The 24,784-nt window shown below is 42.9% G+C and overlaps 1 protein-coding gene and 1 pseudogene across 4 annotated transcripts; both read left to right on the top strand.

The window, feature by feature from the left end:
• The first annotated feature begins 13,963 nt into the window (after positions 1-13,963).
• On the top strand, positions 13,964-20,109 carry LOC309715645 (uncharacterized protein). 3 transcript variants are annotated; one of them, XM_082548921.1, is made up of 4 exons: positions 13,964-14,154; positions 15,213-15,300; positions 16,021-16,178; positions 16,604-20,109. In XM_082548921.1, exon 4 carries the CDS (start codon positions 18,159-18,161, stop codon positions 19,146-19,148), a length of 990 nt encoding a protein of 329 aa, XP_082405047.1. In that variant the 5' UTR covers positions 13,964-14,154; positions 15,213-15,300; positions 16,021-16,178; positions 16,604-18,158; the 3' UTR covers positions 19,149-20,109. The 3 variants fall into 3 exon arrangements, with proteins under 3 accessions (XP_082405047.1, XP_082405046.1, XP_082405045.1); XM_082548920.1 differs by lacking the exons at positions 13,964-14,154; positions 15,213-15,300 and having other exon boundaries at positions 15,670-16,178; positions 16,607-20,109; XM_082548919.1 differs by lacking the exons at positions 13,964-14,154; positions 15,213-15,300 and having other exon boundaries at positions 15,670-16,178.
• LOC309715685 (TBC1 domain family member 2A-like) lies at positions 19,443-23,332 on the top strand (annotated as a pseudogene). Its single transcript has 7 exons — positions 19,443-19,481; positions 20,534-20,734; positions 20,845-21,045; positions 21,133-21,253; positions 21,338-21,523; positions 22,148-22,269; positions 22,599-23,332. The product of its transcript is annotated as a TBC1 domain family member 2A-like (transcript).
• Positions 23,333-24,784: the final 1,452 nt, after the last annotated feature.

The raw sequence follows: 24,784 nt of genomic DNA, 5'->3' as shown, positions 1-24,784 counted from the left end.
TTTATTTTACAGAGTCCTTTATTTTGTTTCACAAATATGACATTCATGTCAAATGACATCTGCAGACTTTATAATGACCAGCAGGGGGCAGTGTATTGCAGTCTATGAGAACATTTACTGAGACCTGTTTCATGCACTAGTTTCATGTCTCATTGAATCCAACATGATGTTGATTTTGTAAATTAAGGTCACATCTTCATCACATCTAATTTCAAAACACTGATCAATTTAAAAAAAAATGAATTCCATACCAATTGCAGGAATAAAATAGGAATAAATAACAAACGAGAAATACATACAAAACAAGAGAAAGGCACACATGAGAGAACAGGTCACATGACAGCACAGCATTATCTACCCACAATTTGAACTAAATAACAGATAGCACAGGCAATGAAAACAAACGGAAATCAGAATAAATTTAAAAACTTTTATTGATGTTAACTTGAAGTGCTGAATTAGCCCTGTTGTCAGTTCAAATCACTTCAATCTATAGCGCACTTTAAGGTCTTTAGACCTTAAAAAGTAATACACTGCAAGGTAAGCTTGCAGCATCTTACTTTAAGGTCAACTGTGAAACTTTGTGGAAAGCCTGAGACAAGTTGATGAGTCAGTGAAGCGCACTTCCTTCTGATGACGGCTATACTGAGGTGAGTTTTTAAGCATATCCTGAACTTTATTCATTATTAGACTTCTGACACCTGGCAAATAAACTCTCATGCGATATGAGAACATAACAGCAAAAAGCCAGTAGCTGGTACATGAATGGATAAAAATTGGATCCCTCAGGGAGGCGCCACCACTTGATCTTCTCCACCGTCGTGGTTGGTGTTCTTCGTCGTCGTTGGCCAAGGTTGAGTCGGAGATCCATCACAAGTAGCCGATGTTGAGGGCCAATATTGGTTGATGGTATGACTTTTACGTTCGTGACTAGGCTGAGATGGGGTCTTCGGACTAGCCAGTAGTCGATTTGGGTGTCTCTGCCGCCGCTGGAGTACGTGATGAGGTGTGCCGGCTTCTTTTTGAAGAAGGTGTTGGTCACGGCAAGATCGTGGGCCTCTGCGTAGTCCAGTACCCGGCAACCCTCGTCGTTTCTGGTCCCAAATCCTTGGCCGCCATGGAATCGGTGATATCCGTCTCTCCCCTTGCCTACATGTCCGTTTAGGTTGCCGCCTACCGCCACGTGTTCCTCAGGGCTAATGGTTTGCAGGTGGTCGTCGAGGGCGCGCCAGAATTCTGTCTTCTCCTCGTCGGGGCAGTTGGTCTGTGGTGCATAGCAGGAGATAATCCGTAGGACGGTCGGGTCGGCGTCGATCTTCACTGACATGATGCGATCCGATATGCGGGTAACTTCGACCACGTTGTGCCGGAGCTTTATTATTAGACTTCTGACACCTGGCAAATAAACTCTCACGCGATATGAGAACATAACAGCAAAAAGCCAGTAGCTGGTACATGAATGGATAAAAATTGGATCCCTCTTAGATTGAATTGGTTGCCCTCTTATATTACGTTGTTTTGAACCTAACCGCATCCACTGAATTAATGCAGTTTTCAGGACAGTAAAAACAGAGAACTCTGATATACACAATTTCTGATTGCTGATAGTGTTTCTTAATGCAAAATGGGCTTCCATTTAAAATGCAATTGCTTTATGTTCGATCTTTAGTGAAGAAGGGTCATTTTTGATTCTGTGGACAAGGGATGCAAATGGAATGTGAAGGCAACAGGTAGTAGGGTGAATTAGGGTTTCGTGTGGTCTTCAGTGCATGAATTTTATTGCCACTTTATTTCAACTTTTTATTAATGTACTCAAAAGAAAAACAAGAACCACAAAGGAGATTCTTGTGATTCTTGTTTGTGCTATCTGTTTGTGAAAGAAAGCACATTTTACCACATCATACTGTGTTTGCTGCCATTTATTTTACTCGTCCTGCCTGAGTGTCTGGGCTGCGTTTGTCTGTGCACCTTTGTTCTGGCCTTCTGCTGATGGGTTTCACATGCTGGGCTTTCCCTCTTGGTCCACACCCAGCAGCCTGCTGCTGACCACACACAGCCTACAAACTGATCCATCCATGCATCCATCCATGCATGCATGGCCTGGTTATTGTTGAGTTATCACCTCCAGCTCCTTGCTCATAACCAGGTAGATACTGGGCTGGGCCTGATCTCTGAGCTCAATAACAATGACAAAAATGCCAAACACTTTACTCTTCATGGTAAAAAATGTTTATAATACAGTAAAAACTGGATGTAGCCAAAATCAGTGTTTTATATACAGTGTAAGTGAACAACATTGCTACACTGCTGGTGTTTGATTGATAGAGGCTTTCTTTATAAGAACTATGATATCATTTCTTTTGCTGATTAACAGTTTTTATATAATTTTTATATCATATATAGCTTTCAAGAAGCCAAAGATCACTGGACGAAAAGACTACAGACCTGTGGCTCTGACATCTGGTCAGGAAGTCTTTTGAGCGCCTGGTTCTCTCCTATCTTAAGACCCTCACGGCCCCCCTCCTGGACCCCCTGCAGTTTGCATACAGAGCCAACAGGTCTGTAGACGATGCCATCAACATGGCCCTACACTTTGTCCTGCAGAATCTATGCTGGGATCCTGTTTGTGGACTTCAGCTCTACCTTCAACACCATCCTTTCAGACCTTCTTCAAGGATTGCTTTCCCAGATGAATGTGCCTGATCCCATCTGCCGGTGGATCACTGACTTCCTGACGGACAGGAAGCAACCAGTGAGGCTGGGGAAGAATGTCTTGGACTCCCGGACCATCAGCACGAGCTCCCCTCAGGGCTGTGTTCTTTCTTCTATGCCCTTCTCCCTGTACACCAACTGCCGCACCTCCAACCACCAGTCTGTCAAATTAATTAAGCTTGCAGATGAACAAAGCTGTAGTTTTTGTATTTTTAAATATTAAGATAAGATAAGATAAGATAACCTTTATTAGTCCCACACGTGGGAAATTTGTTTTGTCACAGCAGGAAGTGGACAGTGCAAAAGTTATGAGGCAAAAATTAGAATACAATAAGAATAAATACAGTACACAACTGTACAGAATAGAATAAAATAAAATACTATATACAGTAGAATAAAATAAAATAAATATACAATAAGATAAAAATAGAATACAAATACAAATACTATATACAACTGAGTAAAAATACAACGATGACAGAAAGGATTATTGCACTTAGTATTATTGCATATGTATGGATGTGTGTGCTTGATCAGTTAAAGTCTTTATTATGGAGTCTGACAGCAGTGGGGAGGAAAGACCTGCGAAATCTCTCCGTCCCACACCGTGGGTGCCGCAGTCTCCCACTGAAGGAGCTGCTCAGTGCTGTCACAGTCTGCTGCATGGGGTGGGAGATGTTGTCCATCAGGGATGACAGCTTAGCCGCCGTTCTCCTGTCACTCACCACCTCCACTGGGTCCAGAGGGCATCCTAGAACAGAGCTGGCCCTTCGGATCACCCTGTTCAGTCTCTTCCTGTCCCCAGCAGAGATGCTGCCGCCCCAGCAGACCACACCATAAAAGATAGCAGAAGCCACAACAGAGTCATAGAATTTCTTCAGGAGTGGGCCCTCCACTCCAAACGACCTGAGTCTCCGCAGCAGGTACAGCCTGCTCTGCCCTTTCCTGTAGAGGGCGTCTGAGTTATGAGTCCAGTCCAGTCTATTGTTCAGATGAACACCAAGGTACCTGTAGCTGTCCACAGCCTCAATGTCCATACCCTGGATGTTCAGTGGTTGCAGTGGAGAATGCTTGTGCCTGCGGAAGTCTACCACCAGTTCCTTGGTTTTACTGGCGTTGATCTGGAGGTAGTTCAGCTGGCACCAGTCCACAAAGTCTTGGGTCAGACCTCTGTACTCCTTGTCGTCCCCATCAGTGATGAGGCCGACTATTGCAGAGTCATCAGAGAACTTCTGCAGGAAGCACTGGGTGGAATTGTGGGAGAAGTCTGCAGTGTAGATGGTGAAGAGGAACGGAGCCAGAACCGTTCCCTGTGGGGCCCCCGTACTGCAGACGACCCTGTCCGACACACAGCCCTGAGTCCTCACATACTGTGGTCGGTCGGTGAGGTAGTCCAGGATCCAGGTAGTGAGGTGATGGTCCACTCCAGAGTTCACCAGCTTGTCCTTTAGAACCGAGGGAAGAATGGTGTTGAAGGCACTGGAGAAATCAAAGAACATGATTCTCACAGTGCTTCCAGCGGTCTCCAGGTGAGCGAGGGAACGATGTAGGAGGTGAATGACGGCATCATCCGCTCCAATGCCAGGCTGGTAGGCAAACTGAAGTGGGTCCAGTGATGAGCTTATTAGGCGCCGAAGCTGAGCCAGGACCAACCGCTCCAGGGTCTTCATCAGGTGGGATGTCAGAGCCACCGGCCTGTAGCTGTTGAGGTCCTTGGGGCGTGAAGTCTTTGGCACTGGTACAACACAGGAGGTTTTCCAGAGCTGTGGAACTCTTCCCAACCTCAGGCTCAGGTTGAAGAGGTGCTCCATCACCCCACACAGTTGGTCCGCGCAGGACCTGACGACCCTCGAGCTGATGCCATCTGGACCCACTGCCTTCTTGCCATTAATCCTCCTCAGTTCCCTCCTAACCTGGGTGGTTGAGAGAGACAGGCTGGAGCCTTGTGTTGAGTGTGTATTGGATGCTGTTGTTGGGGGTGGGGGGGAGTGAGCAGGGTGAATAGAGGTGTGAAGTGTCTGAGGTGGAACAGCAGCAGTGGGGGTGGGTGAGTCTGCAGCCGATGTTGCAGACTGCCTCATGGCTGAGTCAAATCTGTTGAAGAAATGATTCAGTTCATTTGCCCATCTCACATCCCTCCCAGGCAGAGAGTTCTGCTGTTTGTGGCCCGAGATGGTTCTGAGGCCTCTCCAGACTTCACCAACGTTGTTTTGTTGAAGCTGGTTCTCCATCTTCTGCCTGTAGCTCTCCTTCCCATTCCTTATCAGTCCCCTCAGCTCTCTCTGCACCCTTTTCAACTCCTCTTTGTCTCTGGATTTGAAGGCCCTCCTCTTCTGCTTGAGGACAGCTTTAATTTCTGGGGTAATCCAAGGTTTGTTGTTGGAGAAACACCGTACAGTCCTGGTAGGTACAGTGTTATCCACACAGAAGTTTATATAGTCAGTAATGCATGTAGTAAGGCTGTCGATGTCCTCACCGTGGTCATCACAAATCACCTCCCACACAGTCGACTCAAAACAATCCTTAAGAGCCTCCTCGCTCTCCTCTGACCATCTCTGTACTGTGCGGGTGGCTGGTGGCTCCCTGCGCACTAAGGGCTCATACACAGGGACAAGGTGCACCAGGTTGTGATCAGATCTGCCCAGGGGAGGGAGAGGTGATGAACTGTATGCCTCTTCTGCATTGGCATACAGTAAGTCCAGTGTTTTATTGACTCTGGTTGGGCAGGTCACATACTGGGTGAAGGTGGGCAGTGTGGAGTCCAGTGAGGCATGATTGAAGTCCCCTGATATTATGAGAAGGGCTCTCGGTGATTGTGTTTGCAGTCTGCTGACCACAGAGTGGAGAGAGTCACAGGCTGCATCCGCGTTGGCCGAGGGGGGGACATACGCTGTTATCGCGATAACATGCGAGAACTCCCGGGGCAGGTAGTACGGACGCATGCTAACGGCTAACAGCTCAATGTCTTTGCTGCAGAGTTGCTCTTTTACAGTGATGTGCCCAGGGTTACACCATCTGTCGTTCACAAAAACTGCCAGTCCCCCTCCTTTCCTCTTACCGCTGTCTCTGGTCCTGTCCGCTCGCAGCAGCTGGAATCCCGGTAGTGTCACGCTCGTGTCCGGAGTTAGCGAAGTTAGCCACGACTCCGTTAGCGCAATTTAATTAGATTAGATTAGATTAGATAGAACTTTATTAATCCCTCGGGTGGGTTCCTCTGGGAAATTCGATTTCCAAAAAAGCACAGCACCGACAGAAGTTACAGAGTTATACACACACACATATATATAAATACAGAGACAATATAAATAAAATATACGAAGGGGATAAATATAATAAATAGGAATAAAAATAAAAATACAAGTGAATTGCACATTTCAAGTATTGAGTCTATTGCACCGTTGACTATTTACAAAAGGTATTGCACAGTGAGGTGAAGAGGCACTACAGCTTAGTTGTTCCCCCCTCCTTTGTCCTCCTGTTTCCCCTCCCTCTCCCCTCCAGAGAGGAGTTAAACAGTTTGATGGCGTGTGGGACAAAGGAGTTTTTAAGTCTGTTAGTTCTTGTCTTTGGGAGAAGCAACCTGTCACTGAACAGACTCTTCTGGTTGTTAATGGCCGTGTGCAGAGGATGCCTGGCATTGTCCATAATGTCCATCAGTTTCTTTAATGTCCTTTTCTCTGCCACTGTCACCAGAGTGTCCAGCTTCATGCCGACCACAGAGCTAGCCCTCCTGATCAGTTTCTCCAGCCTGGATGAGTCCTTCTTTGCTGTGCTGCTCCCCCAGCACACCACAGCATAGAAAAGTACTCCAGCAACCACTGACTGGTAAAACATCCTCAGGAGCTTCCTGCAGATGTTAAAAGACCTCAGCCTCCTGAGGAAGTACAGTCGGCTTTGGGCTTTTTTATACAGGTGCTCTGTGTTGCATGACCAGTCCAGTTTATTGTCCACCCACAGCCCGAGGTACTTGTACTTGTTGACCACCTCCTAATTGAGACATTATTTATATTATTTCACTTTCAATGTGAAAAATGCTGTAAAAACGTTGAAAATAATGGTCACCCCTGTTCGCTGCAATGTAAAATAGTACAACTGCTGTCAGCCTTCATTAAGTTGCATCATTTAAACATTTGCATATTTTTATTCAACTTCTGCAGGATGCTTTGATGAAAGACTCCCTTTTCCCAAGTAGAGGCTTTACTAGAGGTCACAGGAACAGCGCTGCTGTTTTGGATGCGGAAAAATGTTGTCTTTCACTCTACCTGAGCTCAGTGTTTCAGTAAGGGCTCCGCCTCATTGTAGCTGACGCTGAAATGTTTGTGTGGGTTGCCATGACAACACCAGAAGTGCATCTGAGATCGTGTCCAAATTCATGGGCTGCATCCTCCTGAGGACTCGGTGTTCTGACAAAACGTCTTACTTTGGCAAAACGTCCTACCGTAAGTAGTTCATGCGTTCTCGGCGGCTCTAGTGACCCTCGAACTCTCGGCTAGCTATCGAGGTGGTGGATAACGTACGTCTCCCCCACAAGAGCACGAATCTACAACATTTCTACTACTGTTTTTACAAGGCGTACACGGTAAAAACAATATGCTGTTATTTGTTAAGCACTTGTGCACCTTGTGAAAAGAAATAAGTGGCTGAGATGGATGTCATATGTGCTATTGATATTATTTTACTCGTTTCTAGTTTTCACGGTGCTCCATGATTGTGAGAGGAATAAAAAAGAATTGTGGACATCAGTACGAAGCATGGATTCTTTTGACCAGAGTAGATACACTGGTCCCTTGAATATACTAATCTTTTTGAGGTGGGTGACTGTTCCTGTGTATTTACAGAAACAATGGTTGTGATAACCTCAGCTGTTTCAGAGGGTGACTGTTCGTTGCTTTGCGCACTTTTAAATCTGTATACAATGGTTTGTTCCCTTTTTGTGTTCTGAGGTTTAAACAAAGATGTACTAGATGTATTATACCGGTCCCTCGAATCTACAAATCTTTTAGATGTGGATGACTGTTCATTTTCATCTGTGTTTACAGAAACACTGGGTGTTGGAACCTCAGTAGTTTCTTTTTGGCTGACAGACTCTGGAGCTGTACAAGAGGAATAAAGAGCTGCAATGCTTTTGTGAACCTGACCTGGGAAGGGAGAGAAATATATTTTTGTTTTGTTTTTGTTTGTCTTCTTGTTTTATTTGATTCCTTGTGGGATTTGGATCCAACAAGTAAAGTGTGCATATTATGCACACACACAAACACACATGCAGCTATTACCATTTCTTGTATTCTTGAATAAAGACATTGATCTGACACATTTAAAATGCAGCCAATTGTTTTTATTGTTATATTATTAAGAAAAAAGAAAAGGTGGGGGTGGGGGGATGTAAAGAAGAGCTTAAAGGAAAGGGCTAGAGGAGAGAAAACCCCAACAATTAGCAGGGCATTTTTTTACTTGGACAAATTGTTAATAAAGTTTCCATATCTGTAACAATGATGACAGTATAATTGTTTATAAACAATTATATTGACAATTATATGTGTCCAGTATGTTGGCTCATTTTCTTTTACTTTTTGCATTTGAAAATAAAAGTTGGGCTGATTTTGACACCATTACAAGAAGTGTTGTTAATGATTCTTTTTGAATTAAAATCAGGTTACCACAAATTGTTTTTTAATTTAATTTCATTTGAAATGTTTGTCAGTGGGTAAACAATTCGTAATGCAAAGTCAGAAACATCGAGTTATTCTTGTACTGCATGCTTGCAATAAATAAGTTGTCCTAACAGTCAGTCAAAGGAGCTTGGAAAGAAAAGCGTCTGGACTTCTTTGAGTTGAAGTGACTGATATATATATTTTTTGTCTGTTTGTTTTGTTGGTTTTTGTTTTTTGCCCTTTATCACCATTCCTCTTCCCTGCTGTTTTTCTTTCCCTCTTTCTTTCTCCCCTTTCTTTCCCCCAGTCATGTCTGTCCTATGTGTAGCAAGTGAAAATAAAATAAACAATAAAAACAAAGGTGAATCAAATAGACCAATACGGCAAGGCCGGGATGGTCCATTTGGTAAAGTAAATCCGTTAGTTATATTTAACATAATGTTAAATGGCAACATTCTGTTTACAATGTTACCATTTCACATTGTGTTAAATGGTAACATTCTGTTTACAATGTTACCATTTCACATTATGTTAAATGGTAACATTCTGTTTACAATGTTACCATTTTACATTGTGTTAAATGGTAACATTCTGTTTACAATGTTACCATTTTACATTGTGTTAAATGGTAACATTCTGTTTACAATGTTACCATTTCACATTATGTTAAATGGTAACATTCTGTTTACAATGTTACCATTTCACATTATGTTAAATGGTAACATTATGTTTACAATGTTACCATTTTACATTGTGTTAAATGGTAACATTCTTTTTACAATGTTACCATTTCACATTGTGTTAAATGGTAACATTATGTTTATGATGTTACCATTTTACATTATGTTAAATTGTCAGTAGGCCTGGTACCGGAACCGGTACTGGACCCCCTTTTAATTTCAGCCATCAGAAGAGGGTACACTGTGGTCATAACAATACTCAGACTGTAGCATTTAAAGGTCCCAAAGTGTACCAGGAAAATATCCCCCGCACGATTACACCAGCAGCCTGAATTGTGAATGTGAGGGAGGATGGATCCATGCTTTCATGTTGTTCACTCCAGGCTGATATAAAAATGATATAACTAATACTACTTCTACTAATAATGACAATAACAACAAAATAATAATAATAATAATGTCAAAAATACCAGTAATAATAATAACAATAACAACATAAACAACAACATTACTACTAATAATAATAAAGATAAACAAATGTATTAAAAAATTAATAATGATAATAATAATAAAACTGATCATAACAGTAACAATATCAATCATAACAACAACAGTACTAACAACAATAATAACAATAACAATGAAGGTGTTGCTGCAGATCTGAGTCCCGACTCTGCTGCCTTTCTAGTGCGGCAAAGAAAGTAAGAAATAGAAAAAGAAAAACACAAATAAACTGAGTGTGAGGGTTTTTCTACAAGTTACACTGAATATTTGCACAGACATGCTGACTGTTTGCTGGGAGACGTCACCTGTCTTTTATAGAATAGCAGGTAAGCTGTTCTCTGCCGCTGCTCACACACAGACTCACACGTGGTCTGGCAGACCAACTCGTCATCGTACGTGAGCCGGCTGTCTGTGACGTCGTCTCTTCCGCTCATCTGGTGAACGCCGTCACAGACGTAATGTCCTGAGAGGAGAAGGTGCACTTATTAACGTCTCATAAACTTTCAAAGCTGACCTGCATTCAGCACATGTGTCTGAAAGCACCCACTCACCGCTGTAAGCTGAGGAGCCCAAACGACTGATCACGCTGGGAGAGGGCAGCGGCACCACCCGTTAGCTTAGAAATGGGCTCCATCCATACTTGAAATTAATGGTGTGCCTTTTCCCTTACCTCTTCAGTAAAGGCTGTGTCCTGGCTGATCACCAGCTGCTGTGTCAGAACAATGGGGCTGTTCTTCTTCTCCACGGTGAACGATGGAGTGAACGTAAACCACTTCAGATGGAGGATCAGCACACTGAAAGAGATGAGACAAAGAGGAGAGGCTCAAAGGAAGACGCAAGGAGGACATGACATGAACAAAACTGACACCGACTGAACTGTGGTGGTTTGAGGCCTTTGGGGACCGATTTGAGGTTACTCACTTTGGCAGGTTCAAGAACAACAGCTCCTCTTTGATCTTCTTAGCTCCGCACTGGCATTCTTAGTCCAACAGGGCGCCCTGCAGCAGGGAGCAGGAGGAACAGGTGCATTAGAGTTAAACTCTTTTACAGATGAATTCACATATTCGTGGGAGCAAGCCTGTTCACAGAATAGAGTCTAAACGAGCTCTTACTTTCAGACTCCAGCCCCGCCCTTCAGCAGCATCCTGCTGGCTGGCACAACCTTGCCATTGGCTGCTGCCAGGGACTCAACAGGTTAGAACAAAAATATAAATATTATATCTGAGTTCTTATGTGGACCCGCCTTCCAGACACAACGTCACCTTCCATCAATGTCCACAGGTTAGCGGCCCTCGCTCTGCTGGTCCTCCAAAGTAAGAAAAAATGAGAAAAAATAAGGAGCAGACCAAGCAAAAGAGGGTATTTAAAGAGACAGTGCTCTTAAGGTGCATTTTTGGCGAGTTTTATTATCTAAATGTCATTGTGTCACTTTCTTATGAGGCTTCAGTGAACTGAAAAAGCTTCTGGGATGAGAAGCGAAACGTCTTCAAAAAAGTTAAAGAAGTCCGGTTGCTTTTTTCCCCCAAGCTCCTTAGAGTTCTCTGAAAATGGTCAGGTAAAAGGACTGGACTGAAAATGAGTAAAAAAGCAGCCAAAGCCCAAGGAAGTTGAAAGATTGGAAACTATTGCTGAGGTCATGTCAGTGTAAAAAGTTACCTACAAGTCTGGCACCTTGGAAGCAAAACATAAAGAAATAAGGTGTAAGGCCAAATGTTTGGTCCTGCAGCCAACCGGACCATGAAATATAGAGCACAGGTGAACAAAGTGAGGCAGCAGTTTGCTGATTTCCACCTTGTGCCTTTCATGTTGATCAGCTTAGTAGTTTGCCAGCTTTCTAGCTGTTAAAGACTTTTGGCGAGAGGTTATTCATATTTGAACTCTAATTGAACCCCTCTTTTTTACTGTTTTTTTGTTTGTTTGTTTTTGGGGTTTTTTGTTGTCTTAGATGGCCTGACTCAGCAGGTGGGGGCAGTTTCTGAGTTTACCTTCGTTCAAACAGTGCAGAAATGGTTTCGCTATGCTCCAGACCGGATGGGTGGTGCAGGACGCCCGATATCCAGCCCCGTCATGGAGTAAACTAAAAACAGTAAATAATACATTTAACAAACAAGCAAGCTCTAAATTCAAGCGGAGAGACTGCAGACGTAGCCGCACCATTCCAGGGATTTTTGGTTAGCATGAGGGGTCTAGCCAGGACCCTTACTGGATACTTGGTGGGAATCGAACGTGCAACTCCAAAGATGTGTAGTATTAACACTACACTATCCAGCTGCGCTACACTATCCAACAAAAAAAGTTTTTAGAAAATTTGATAAAGTCTGATGCTTAATATTGTAGGGATATTAATATCCCTACAATATTAATACGGATTAATAACACAGAGAAGTCATACTTCTGTTATGACAGAATTAATTGGGTAAATTATATTTACAATTGTAACATTGTAAACTTAATGTTATGATTTTACATTATATTAAATTGTAACATGATGTAAAATCGTAACATTGTAAACTTAACGTTACAATTTTACATTATGTTGCAATTTAACATAATGTGAAATTGTAACATTGTAAACATAATGTTACAATTGGAACATCAGTCCATCTATCCATGCATCTTCATCCGCTTTATCCGAGGCCGGGTCGCGGGGGCAGCAGCCTAAGCAAAGAGGCCCAGACCCAACACGCTGTGTACTCACCTTTGCTAAGTACATGTGAACAGATCTTGAATAAAAAAAACAAAACAAAACACACTTTTCTTTTCTGTTTTATTGAAAGCACTTTACAGAAAGTGTAATTGTTTGTAATGAAGAAAGAAGTAGGTAGGTTTCCATGTGTAATTAGTGTGTTATTGCAGAAGAAGCTTAATGTGTAGTTTGCAAAAACAATGGGAAAAAAAGCTGGTTGAAGAAGAAAAGATAAATGTCCTTTTTTTTAAGTATTCCCTCGGCCGGTCGTTTGGCTTATGACATGTGGCGGGGACTCTGCTACAGAACTCCGCCAGTTCGAACCCCCCCACGAACTCACTGCCACGGCCCTGCGCGGGGGGCGGGGAAACGCGCTCGCATTTCCTTTTTTGCTTTTTCCTGCTCGAGCCAAGTCCTCCGCCCGCTCTTCATCTCTCTCATTACCCCTTATTACCTTACACTCATGCCTTTGCCTTTCACCACTTCAAAACGAAGCCTACTTCAATATTACCTTCATACGCTCTCTTTGCTTTTGGCTTTCCTCATGCTGTGTACTCACCTTTGCTAAGTACATGTGAACAGATCTTGAATAAAAAAAACAAAACAAAACACACTTTTCTTTTCTGTTTTATTGAAAGCACTTTACAGAAAGTGTAATTGTTTGTAATGAAGAAAGAAGTAGGTAGGTTTCCATGTGTAATTAGTGTGTGATAATGCTGCAGAAGAAGCTTAATGTGTACTTTGGAAAACCGATGGGGGAAAAAGCTGGCTGAAGAAGAAATGATAAATGTCCTTTTTTTTCAAGCCTTCTCTGGCCAGCCGTTTCAGTGCCACGGCCCTTGCTTGGTGGGCGGGGAGACGTGCACTGGCGTTTCCTTTTTGCTTTTTCCTGCTCTCGCCAAGTCCTCCGCCCGCTCTACATCTCTCTTATTAGCTTTTATTACCCGAAAATCACAATCAAGAGATGTTGAATAAAAAAAAGAAAAGAAAAGAAAAGCTACTTTTGTTTTGTGTTTTATTGAAAGCACTTTACAGAAAGTGTAATTGTTTGTAATGAAGAAAGAAGTAGGTAGGTTTGCATGTGTAATTAGTGTGTTATTGCAGAAGAAGCTTAATGTGTAGTTTGCAAAAACAATGGGAAAAAAAGGTGGCCGAAGAAGAAAAGATAAATGTCCTTTTTTTTAAGTATTCCCTCGGCCGGTCGTTTGGCTTATGACATGTGGCGGGGACTCTGCTACAGAACTCCGCCAGTTCGAACCCCCCACGAACTCACTGCCACGGCCCTGCGCGGGGGGCGGGGAAACGCGCTCGCATTTCCTTTTTGCTTTTTCCTGCTTGAGCCAAGTCCTCCGCCCGCTCTTCATCTCTCTCATTACCCCTTATTACCTTACACTCATGCCTTTGCCTTTCACCACTTCAAAACGAAGCCTACTTCAATATTACCTTCATACGCTCTCTTTGCTTTTGGCTTTCCTCATGCTGTGTACTCACCTTTGCTAAGTACATGTGAACAGATCTTGAATAAAAAAACAAAACAAAACACACTTTTCTTTTCTGTTTTATTGAAAGCACTTTACAGAAAGTGTAATTGTTTGTGATGAAGAAAGAAGTAGGTAGGTTTCCATGTGTAATTAGTGTGTTATTGCAGAAGAAGCTTAATGTGTACTTTGGAAAAACGATGAGAAAAAAAGCTGGCTGAAGAAGAAAAGATAAATGTCCTTTTTTTTCAAGCCTTCTCTCAGCCGGCAGTTTCAGTGCCACGGCCCTCGCTTGGGGGGTGGGGAGACGTGCCCCCCAAGGAGACCTGCTAGATTGTTCAGAAGGTTGTTCTCATCCATCCAGATGGAGGATCACTAACAGGAGCGTGGAAGACTCCAGAATCCACTCTGGCTGGAATCCGGTGGATATGCAGTGTGTACAGGTACAGGACCATTTAAACGGACAGCATTTATAGAATGACTATTAAAAGTCAGCGAGTGTCAGTAATGTTAATGTGGTTATGTTAGTAATACACCGAGTGCTAATATAAGAGCTTTAAGATGCATTTGTAGATATTATTACGTGTTTTACCGTCTTTATGGTGCTAGCTTAAAGTTACGGTGTAAACGTTAGCTTATATTGGAGGAAAGCTGTTACTGGTTAAACGATGTTAGCACAGAAATATTAGCTTCTGTCATGACTGATGAAGTTACTAGTTAATAAAGTTTTCAGTAAAGTGATTAATCGCAGCCACAGGTTGACAGCAAATATCTCGATTAGCTTCAGTGCATCTGTAATAAATATGTGCAAGTTTCAGTGCTTCGTTTAAACTGTATGATACTTATACTGACCCAGGGTCAGTGTAAAATACAATCCTAGCTGTGTGAACAAAGCCACTGTAAATTTAATCCTGCATGACAAACCTCAGGATGCAGGTTATTATTACTCTTTCCTGCTGGCACACCTGAGAGTCAGCTAGAAACTTATAGTGACGTGGACATCATGCAAAGACTGCCAGACTCTGTAATACTGCAAATGATCAGTGACTCAGGTTAACTCTAAACTTCAAACGGTACCTCTGTGTGCTGAACATCTAGGATTGAGTCAGGCTGCATTGACTGTGGGACTTTAATGTGTTAAAAGCAGGTTGAAGACGGCTCAGAAACATTTGAAGATTAAAATTTAGCATTATGGCTGCTGGTGGTTTGTAATATCTACTCAGCTGTATTTTTGTTACTAATTTATGTTTGTTGTTGTTTAACACAGATTTCAGAAGAGCAAATATGCTTAATAGTTTAACTAGATTTCATTTGTCAGTGTTTGACTGCTGAGTCACCGGAAGAACTCATTTCATTCATTCTCCATATGATGTTAATTTACAGAAATGTTTCACAGGAACTGATTTCTCCCAAAGGTTGAACTAGTGTGTTTCCATAGATTACCTCTGTATGAATGTACTTCTTAAATGAAGGCAAGTGTTTGTCCTTTTTTGTTCCTCAGGTACAGTACGTGATATCAAGGGCAGGTGGTCAACACTGGGGACAAGAAGCAGACATACTTCCAAGAGGGAGCTGCAGTGAGGTCAGAGGTCAGAATCTGAAACAGCTCAGGTTTATATTTTAGAGGTTATAAAAAATCAAAATGTATTTATAAAGAAACCTTTAAATAATAGTCATAATTATGATTATTATAAGAAATATCAAACATTTAAGTGGATTTTCTGTTACACATATTGTGTTAGCCCTGCGATAAACTGGCAGCCTGTCTTTGTCCTGTATCAGCTGGGATAGGCTTCATCCTCCCGCAACCTTGAATTGGATACATTTTATTCCAATTATGTAATCTGATCATTTACAAACTCAAGGTATCTAATCAAAATGTAAGTAATAATTATAAAATGGGAAAGCAGAAATAAGTGTGACATAAATGTAAATGTGTGAGCTGACATAGAGCTACATGCAGTCTGAAAAACCTTTGTTGTCAAGTTTGCAGGTATATCAGCACGAGACATTCTTACATAGAAGAGACATTAAAGTCTCTAACTCAGTGAAGCATTATTGGTCCCGTCTGTTTGGATAAATATAGTAAGTTGATGTATGTCCATTTATTGACACATTTTCTTAAGTGCTTATCCAGTTCAGGATCACAGTGGAGCTGCAGCTGGATATGTTCACTAAATAAACCTTACAAAAGTTAACAATAAACCTGCATCCATGTACGTTGTTGTCCACAGGATGAGAAAATCAAACTGGAACACTGTGGAACATGTTAATAAATGTTTGTGTGTTTATGCCTGTGTCTTTCACAGGAGGCGCTGGAAGGTTTCCCTAATAGTTCCTGGTGAATCAAAGCAGAACCATAAAGGTTGCTGGACTGCATGATGGCCTTACCCCTGAGCAGTCATCCTGTTAAAGGATGAACCAGTTAGAAGCTGTTTTCAAAGTAGCTGAGCAGATTTCATCTCAAGTAAGCGATTAACTGTTTGTTCATCTGTTCCGCCACTTAAAGAGCATTTAAGGACGTCTTTTGAGTGTCCAGTTGAATTAATTCTACTGGCTCTCATGGTCATTTGTTATTATAGTCATATTTTTCATGTTCATCCAGCTATTTAGTAAATTCTATCTATTTAGTAATATCCGTCAGCTATAAAATGTAATATAAATATAAAAATATCTAAATATCTCCTGCCCTTTATGTTTTAATGATGTAAGTCTGTTATCGTGTTACATTAGCATTCCTCACATATCAATGAGATGCTGTACAGTACAATCCTACTGACACAGCAGAGGGATAACGACAGCTATTCAACATCGTTACACGACACATTCGAGCTGCATGACGCAGACAAAGTGACTAAATCATCTTTTTGTGGTTTATTGTCTTCAAACCAGCAGACAAAGCCGATGGCAGAAGATGTCAGAGAAGAACTTCAGGCCGTGGACTGAAAAGGTATTTTTTTCTTGTTATCAAAAGACATTTGGAGTGGCAGCTTCTACAACTGGTTGTGCTAAAGTAAAGCTTACAGTCTAAGAAATCACAGTGTTGATATTCAGCACAAAGAGAAAAGCTCACTTGTTTGAATTTATTTACAATCATAGTTTTATAAATTCTGACTGTAAACAGCTTTTACAGCTTTGATATTGTTTGACACTCGATATCAGGTGATAGGGTTTAATTTAAAGGTTTCTGTGTCCCAATGAGCCATTTACACTGATCAGTGTCAGTTTAACTGTAACACATTCATTATTTAGATTCAACAAAGAAATAACTGAATGTAAAAAATGGCAGCCCTCAGGCAGGTTTATAGAGATACATGCATGCATTATGAAATTTATGTATCCCAGATAATTGTTATTCATCTAGTCATGGCAGACCTACCTCTTCCTCCCAAGTTAACTGCAACCCAAAATAACTAGTGGGGCTATTTACACACTCACAACCAGTGTGGGGTAAAAAGAGCCACCAAAAAACTGTCAGCCACAGATGTGCTAGAAGAGTTAGAAGCTCTACTTATGGAGAAACTTTCTAAGTCTAACAGGGGACAGGAACTCCTGCCCAAGTAACATGATATAAGCCCACATACAGCCCAGCCATAAAGTGAACCAAGTTAAAGACAGCATGGGACCAAATGCATGTAACCAGCCTGCACCCACCTGACATTTCTTCCTCCTGAATTAAATGAATGAAGGGATGAAAGTTAAATGACTACAAACCTAAAGCCACTAGTTCCCACACTGGAGCTCCCTGACACTGTGTGTTAACTGTATTTAGCTTGTATCAACAGTTGTAACAGGCTAAGCCACCTGAGACACTGCATTGAATTTGTTCCTGTCTTACTGGTTTCAGCTGACTGGTTTCAACTCAGATATTCTGCTTTTTCCTTTCAGTAGATCAAAGCAGCTCGTGCTCCTTCTGCTTCCAATTTAGAAGAAGAAGAAGAAGGCGAAGGCTTCAGCGAAGTGGCGTTCATGGTCTCAGTGAACAGTCACGGTCACACACTGCATGTGGTTTTAAAAGCAACATGTCTGTTCACCACAACAATGGAGATGTGTAATATTAGTGCAGCTATGGTTTGTTCTTGAACATCAGTTCTGTTTTCTACTTTGATCACTCAGACCAAAAAAGTGTTGTTTTCAGATTCTTTCTTTTAAATCTATAAAGCACCTGTTCATTTTTTTTATTACAATTAGTTTCACATAAATGTTAGTGTTTCCTTTTATGATCTTTTAATGCTTACACTACACTGTACATGAAATCAAACCTAATAATGAGGCAGATAACATTCCTGTTACGATCCAGACTAGTGGTCTTACTGGGGCCGGTGAACAGGACTGTAAGCTTGCCATTGTGCCAGTTAAAGTAAAATCAAAGAGAGGTCAAAGAATAGTGGAAACGTATGCCTTTCTGGACCAAGGGAGTTCAGCATCCTTTTGTACAGCGGGTCTTATGGACAAGCTGAATATTGCTGGGAGGAGGACAAAGATTCTCCTGCGCACCATGGGACAGGAGAAAGTGGTGGACAGTTTCATTGTACCTGAACTTGAAGTTGCTGGATTGGACAGTGACATGTACTGTGATATGCCTAACCTCTTCACTCAGCATAAAATGCCTGTAGATATTGGTAACATCTCAAATCAACAGGACCTGGTTGACTGGCCACATTTGAAGCATGTTCATTTGCCAGAAATTAAGGCCAATGTTGAGCTTTTGATTGGCATGAATATGCCCAGAGCTCTAGAACCTTTGGAGGTCATCCGGAGTGTAGGTGATGGACCCTTTGCCATTAGGACTGTGCTCGGCTGGACTGTGAATGGGCCACTTAATCGAGAATGCTGTGGAAGGCCAGGATGTTTGGCAACAGTTACCGCCAACAGAGTTTCTGCTGTCACACTGGACAAGCTATGGAAACAGCAGTTCAAGATGGATTTTCCTGAGAGCAGCAATGATGAACAGATGGGGCTGTCAAAGGAAGACTTGAAGTTCCTGGAATTGGCCAGCAAGATGGTGACTTTGGGGGATTGGCACTACAGCATTGCCCTGCCACTAAAAGACCGAGACATAAGAATGCCTGACAACTGTGCAATTGAGCAACGAGCCTTAGGTTTGAAGAAAAGGTTCATCAGAGATAAAGACTTTCATAAAGACTACACTGCCTTCATGACAGATCTTATATCTAGAGGATATGCAAAGAGAGTCCCAGTCACAGAATTAGAGCGCCAGAAATGGGGAAGGATTAAACGTAACTTTGTTCCTGGAGATGTGGTCCTTATAGTGGATGATTCTGCACCTCGTGGTTCTTGGCTCATTGGGAGAGTCACCGGAGCTGCACCAGATGAAAGGGGGCTTGTGCGTCAGGTCTGGATTAAGACCCCAACCAGCCATGTGTGCAGACCCATCACAAAGATATGCCTTCTTCAGGAGGCCTCTGACCCATGACTATGACATTTTTGACACAGTGTGACATAACTAACTTTGAATTGACTTTAATGTTATGAGATGTACATCAGACTGACTATATTTAGGCTAAGTGCTGGTAACCTCTGGCCTATGACTGACTGACCATGTGCAGACAGAAGAAAAGAAGAGAAGACATGAGAAAATAACTTTGGTGGACTTTTGAGTATGTTATGTTGTCTCACTGGGTGTCTGTGATATGATGAAGTGTGTGTTGTGAGTTATGGTGTTGGATGTGTAATTATTACTGTAAAAATGTAATAATTAGGGGCCGGAATGTTGTGGATAGGCGTAGCTTTGGGTCACGTGGTGTCAGTAATAGTGATTGCTATATCACCTGTTCACGGCCCGAGGGAAATTTTGTGAATGAGTGGGTGATGGGGGAAGTCGACTTTTGCTGACCGCTCAAGCGTCCCAAGGCGTTCCCAGGCCAGCCGAGAGATATAATCTCTCCAGCGTGTCCTGGGTCTGCCCCGGGGCCTGCTCCCGGTGGGACATGCCTGGAACACCTCACCCAGGAGGCGCCCAGGGGGCATCCTTGTCAGATGCCCGAACCACCTCAGCTGGCTCCTTTCGATGTGGAGCAGCAGCTGCTCTACTCTGAGCCCCTCCCGGACGGCCGAACTTCTCACCCTATCTCTAAGGGAGAGGCCAGCCACCCTTCGGAGGAAGCTCATTTCTGCCGCTTGTATACGCGATCTCGTTCTTTCGGTCACTACCCACAGCTCGTGGCCATAGGTGAGGGTAGGGATTGTAACATTGTAAACATAATACAATTTTACATTATGTTACTGTCAGAGTCGGACGGTGCCCCGACCGGTCGACCTGTGTGTGTGTGTTTTTTTGTTCTCCTCTCTCGCTCCGCTTTTTCTCCGCTGCGATTGTTACCTCCGACCCGTAAGTGCTGCCACTCTGAGCTGCCTAATAAGCCTGGACGCGATCGAGACGGAAGGGGACACTTCACTGATTCTAGGGAATTTTGTGGACACACGAGGGGAGACGGGGAGAGGAGCACTGAAGGGACTTGCACTGTGGATAACTGTGGATTGATTTTGGCTTCACTGTAAATAAAGACACTGTTCAACTTAAACGAGAGGTCCGCGTCTAGGTTCGCTAACTCACCACCCTTAACAGCTACAATTTAACATCATGTAAAATTGTAACATCATGTTTACAATGTTACAATTTGTAAATTGTAACATTGTAAACATGATGTTACAATTTTATATGATGTTAAACTGTAACATAATGTAAAATTGTAACATTATGTTTACAATGTTACAATTTTACATTATGTTAAATTGTAACATAATGCTTAACAGATAATGGTTATCCTCTTTTTATATCATACATCATTGTCTCTGTAGGAGGGTCTGGAGCACCCCCTGCTGAGCCGCTGGGCTCAGTACCTTGCAGGCAGGTCCAACGATGACTTCATCATCTCACCTGAGCTCAAAATTCTGGTGCGTGAAGGCGTCCCTCGGGAGTATCGGCAGAGAGTGTGGCGCTGTTTGGTCCGAGCCAGAACTTTGACAAGCCAAGAGTGCCACATGCAACGCTATCAGCAGGTACAGCTGTAGAGAGAGAGAGTGCTTTATCCGCACCTGAGCACAGGTGGCTCCTCCTTCTTCCTGTTGGGAATGCTGGCGAGCACTCAGTAATCCTGTTCTGTTTCCAGCTGTGTGAGAAGAGTCGGACAGCTCCTAATCCTGCCTCCAGGCAGGTCCAGCTGGACCTTCACCGAACCCTGACGACCAATCAGCACTTCTCCTCGCCGTCCAGCCCCGCCCTCCAGCCCTGCCCTCCAGCAGCTCCGCCGCATCCTTCTGGCCTTCTCCGGGCATAACCCTGCCATTGGCTACTGCCAGGTACTCAACAGGTCAGAACAAAAATATAAATATTATATCTGAGTTCTTATGTGGACCCGCCTTCCAGGCAGAACCTCACCTTCCATGAATGTCCACAGGTTAGCGGCCCTCGCTCTGCTGGTCCTCCAAAGTGACGAAGACGCCTTCTGGTGTCTGGTGGCAGTCGTGGAAGCCATCATGCCTCAGGACTACTACACCAAGAATCTGGTGGCCTCTCAGGTCAGCAGACACACTCACCTGCTTGCCTGCTGTGATCTGTTTTAGTGATCAGTGAGGCTGATCTCTGTGAGTCTTTGTGCTCAGGCGGACCAGCGCGTGCTGAAGGACTTCATGGCGGAGAAGCTTCCTCGCCTGGCATCTCACTTTGAGGATCACAACATTGACGTCTCTCTGGTCACCTTCAACTGGTTCCTGGTGGTTTTTGTGGAGAGTCTGCCCAGCGACATCCTGATGCCTCTGTGGGACGCCTTCCTGTATGAGGGTACCAAGGTACCATACACCCGAACACACCATGACAGAAATGCAGACAACACTTGAATGCACCACAGTAGTGTCCATGGAAACAAAAATGATTTTGTTTTCACCTTTAGATGTCTTTATTTACATTTTAGGAGTAATAAGACATTGTTTACTAAGCATGGGGAACTGTCATGTGACATGAAATAGGAGTGGGAAAGCAGATCATTCTAGTAACGACCTCACAGTCTACCACAAGCAGCGTAAATCCAGACGATGAGCGGGACAATGGCTTTGGGCTTGTTTCTGCAATGTGACAAATGCAGCACAGCTTTTACATCGTTTGTCTCAGGAAATAAAATCACAGTTCAGACACAGAAATATATACCACACAGGGATAAATGCTGACAACAGCTTCAGCCACGTAGATCCAACCCAAAAGTTTAATTTAAACTTAAAGCTCAACTACCAAGTAAGTTAATATTATCTGGCAACTGAGGAACCAAGTGGCTTATTGGAAATCGATCAGAGCTGTAATGAGTAAAGGGCCCAACTGCACCACAACTGAAAGAGTAATTTTATGACTCACCTCCTCAAAGTTTCCAATTAATTGTGTGGCGTGAGTGTCCTGTTATGAAATGCGTGTCTGTGCTGCAGGTGATCTTCAGATACACTCTGGCTCTGTTCAAATACAAAGAGGACGACATCCTGAAGATTCACGACAGCGTGGAGATCTACCAGTACCTACGCTTCTTCACAAAGACCGTCTCCAATGCCAGGTACGCACTCGCCTCCACCCGCCTTAATCTACGAGCTGTTACACTCTCAGAAGTGTAGCGGATGTAGCTGTTGAATCTTTGAGCTTCAAACCCTTTTTACTGAAATTTTGTGAGAAGTTTAAATTTCCCTGATCACAGTAACAACAATTTAAAGATTTTTAAGTATCTGCAGCTCTCGGATACATGTGGTCCAGTCAGTCCAGTATTTCCTGCTCAAACTGCAGTACCTGAAGTATCAAGCAGCATAAAACAGAAACACTCAAGCTGATCAGTTTCCAGTTCCTCTGTGTTGGTGATCGAGTCCTTTCCACCTGCGTGTGTCCATGCAGGAAGCTGACCAGCATCGCCTTCAACGACATGAACCCATTCCCCAGCCGGCTGCTGAGGAACCGGCGAGTGCTCCACCTGGAGCGCCTGCAGGCGGAGCTGCGTGAGCTGGAGGAGCAGCACAAGGAGTTCATCACCGAGAGCGTCGTACGGAAAGACAAAGAGCTCGACGTCATGGTGAGCGAGGACGACGAGGACCTCTGATCACACGGGACGCTTCAGCTGCTCACTTCGAGACGACGATGAGTTTTCCATGAGTTCAAGAGAATTTTACTAAACCGGCTGTTAACTGGTTTCCTTCACACCAAACACAGGATTGTGTCAGGTTCACCATCTCTACTAACACTACAAGGAAACAGACGCATACAGATTTAACTGCATCACATCTCTGAAACAAGCTTGCAGTAAACAAATGTGTACTGTGTTCACGTGTGTAATAAGTCAGGCTGCAGAAATGTGCAGATGTATTTCAGTGAATTCATTTGGATTAATATGTGATAGCTTATTTATTTCATTGCATCTTTTGCTTTATACCTAAAAATGCGTGACATTTCTAAATGTAGTCACATCCCTATGAAACATGGTTGATTATCAGCTGTAGTCACAGCTGGTGATAAAGTAATTAAATGTCCAGCTATTCAAAAATAGGGCATTCTGCACAATGAGTACTTTTTGGTACTTGAAGTATATTTTGATGCTGATGCTTCAGGGCATTGTGCTGCATTGTCGAAGCTCTCTGGGCTTCCGGTTAGAACGACCTCACAGTGTTTTATTTTGATCTGGTGTAAAGTGCATTGTGCAGAAATGACAGCATGATAGTCACATGATAAAACTGACTTTTCTTTTTTTTTAAATTTTACTGGGTGTGCATCTTGTTCAAATGTCTTTTTCAGCATTTGTACATAAATATTCTGTATATAAATATTTGATTTTCATTTATTTTACAGAGTCCTTTATTTTGTTTCACAAATATGACATTCATGTCAAATGACATCTGCAGACTTTATAATGACCAGCAGGGGGCAGTGTATTGCAGTCTATGAGAACATTTACTGAGACCTGTTTCATGCACTAGTTTCATGTCTCATTGAATCCAACATGATGTTGATTTTGTAAATTAAGGTCACATCTTCATCACATCTAATTTCAAAACACTGATCAATTTTTTTAAAAAATGAATTCCATACCAATTGCAGGAATAAAATAGGAATAAATAACAAACGAGAAATACATACAAAACAAGAGAAAGGCACACATGAGAGAACAGGTCACATGACAGCACAGCATTATCTACCCACAATTTGAACTAAATAACAGATAGCACAGGCAATGAAAACAAACGGAAATCAGAATAAATTTAAAAACTTTTATTGATGTTAACTTGAAGTGCTGAATTAGCCCTGTTGTCAGTTCAAATCACTTCAATCTATAGCGCACTTTAAGGTCTTTAGACCTTAAAAAGTAATACACTGCAAGGTAAGCTTGCAGCATCTTACTTTAAGGTCAACTGTGAAACTTTGTGGAAAGCCTGAGACAAGTTGATGAGTCAGTGAAGCGCACTTCCTTCTGATGACGGCTATACTGAGGTGAGTTTTTAAGCATATCCTGAACTTTATTCATTATTAGACTTCTGACACCTGGCAAATAAACTCTCATGCGATATGAGAACATAACAGCAAAAAGCCAGTAGCTGGTACATGAATGGATAAAAATTGGATCCCTCAGGGAGGCGCCACCACTTGATCTTCTCCACCGTCGTGGTTGGTGTTCTTCGTCGTCGTTGGCCAAGGTTGAGTCGGAGATCCATCACAAGTAGCCGATGTTGAGGGCCAATATTGGTTGATGGTATGACTTTTACGTTCGTGACTAGGCTGAGATGGGGTCTTCGGACTAGCCAGTAGTCGATTTGGGTGTCTCTGCCGCCGCTGGAGTACGTGATGAGGTGTGCCGGCTTCTTTTTGAAGAAGGTGTTGGTCACGGCAAGATCGTGGGCCTCTGCGTAGTCCAGTACCCGGCAACCCTCGTCGTTTCTGGTCCCAAATCCTTGGCCGCCATGGAATCGGTGATATCCGTCTCTCCCCTTGCCTACATGTCCGTTTAGGTCGCCGCCTACCGCCACGTGTTCCTCAGGGCTAATCGTTTGCAGGTGGTCGTCGAGGGCGCGCCAGAATTCTGTCTTCTCCTCGTC

This window comes from Aulonocara stuartgranti, assembly GCF_965226115.1.
Source record: "Aulonocara stuartgranti genome assembly, chromosome: 2".
Taxonomy (NCBI): Eukaryota; Metazoa; Chordata; class Actinopteri; order Cichliformes; family Cichlidae; genus Aulonocara; species Aulonocara stuartgranti.
This window is presented reverse-complemented; position numbering and strand designations above follow the sequence as displayed.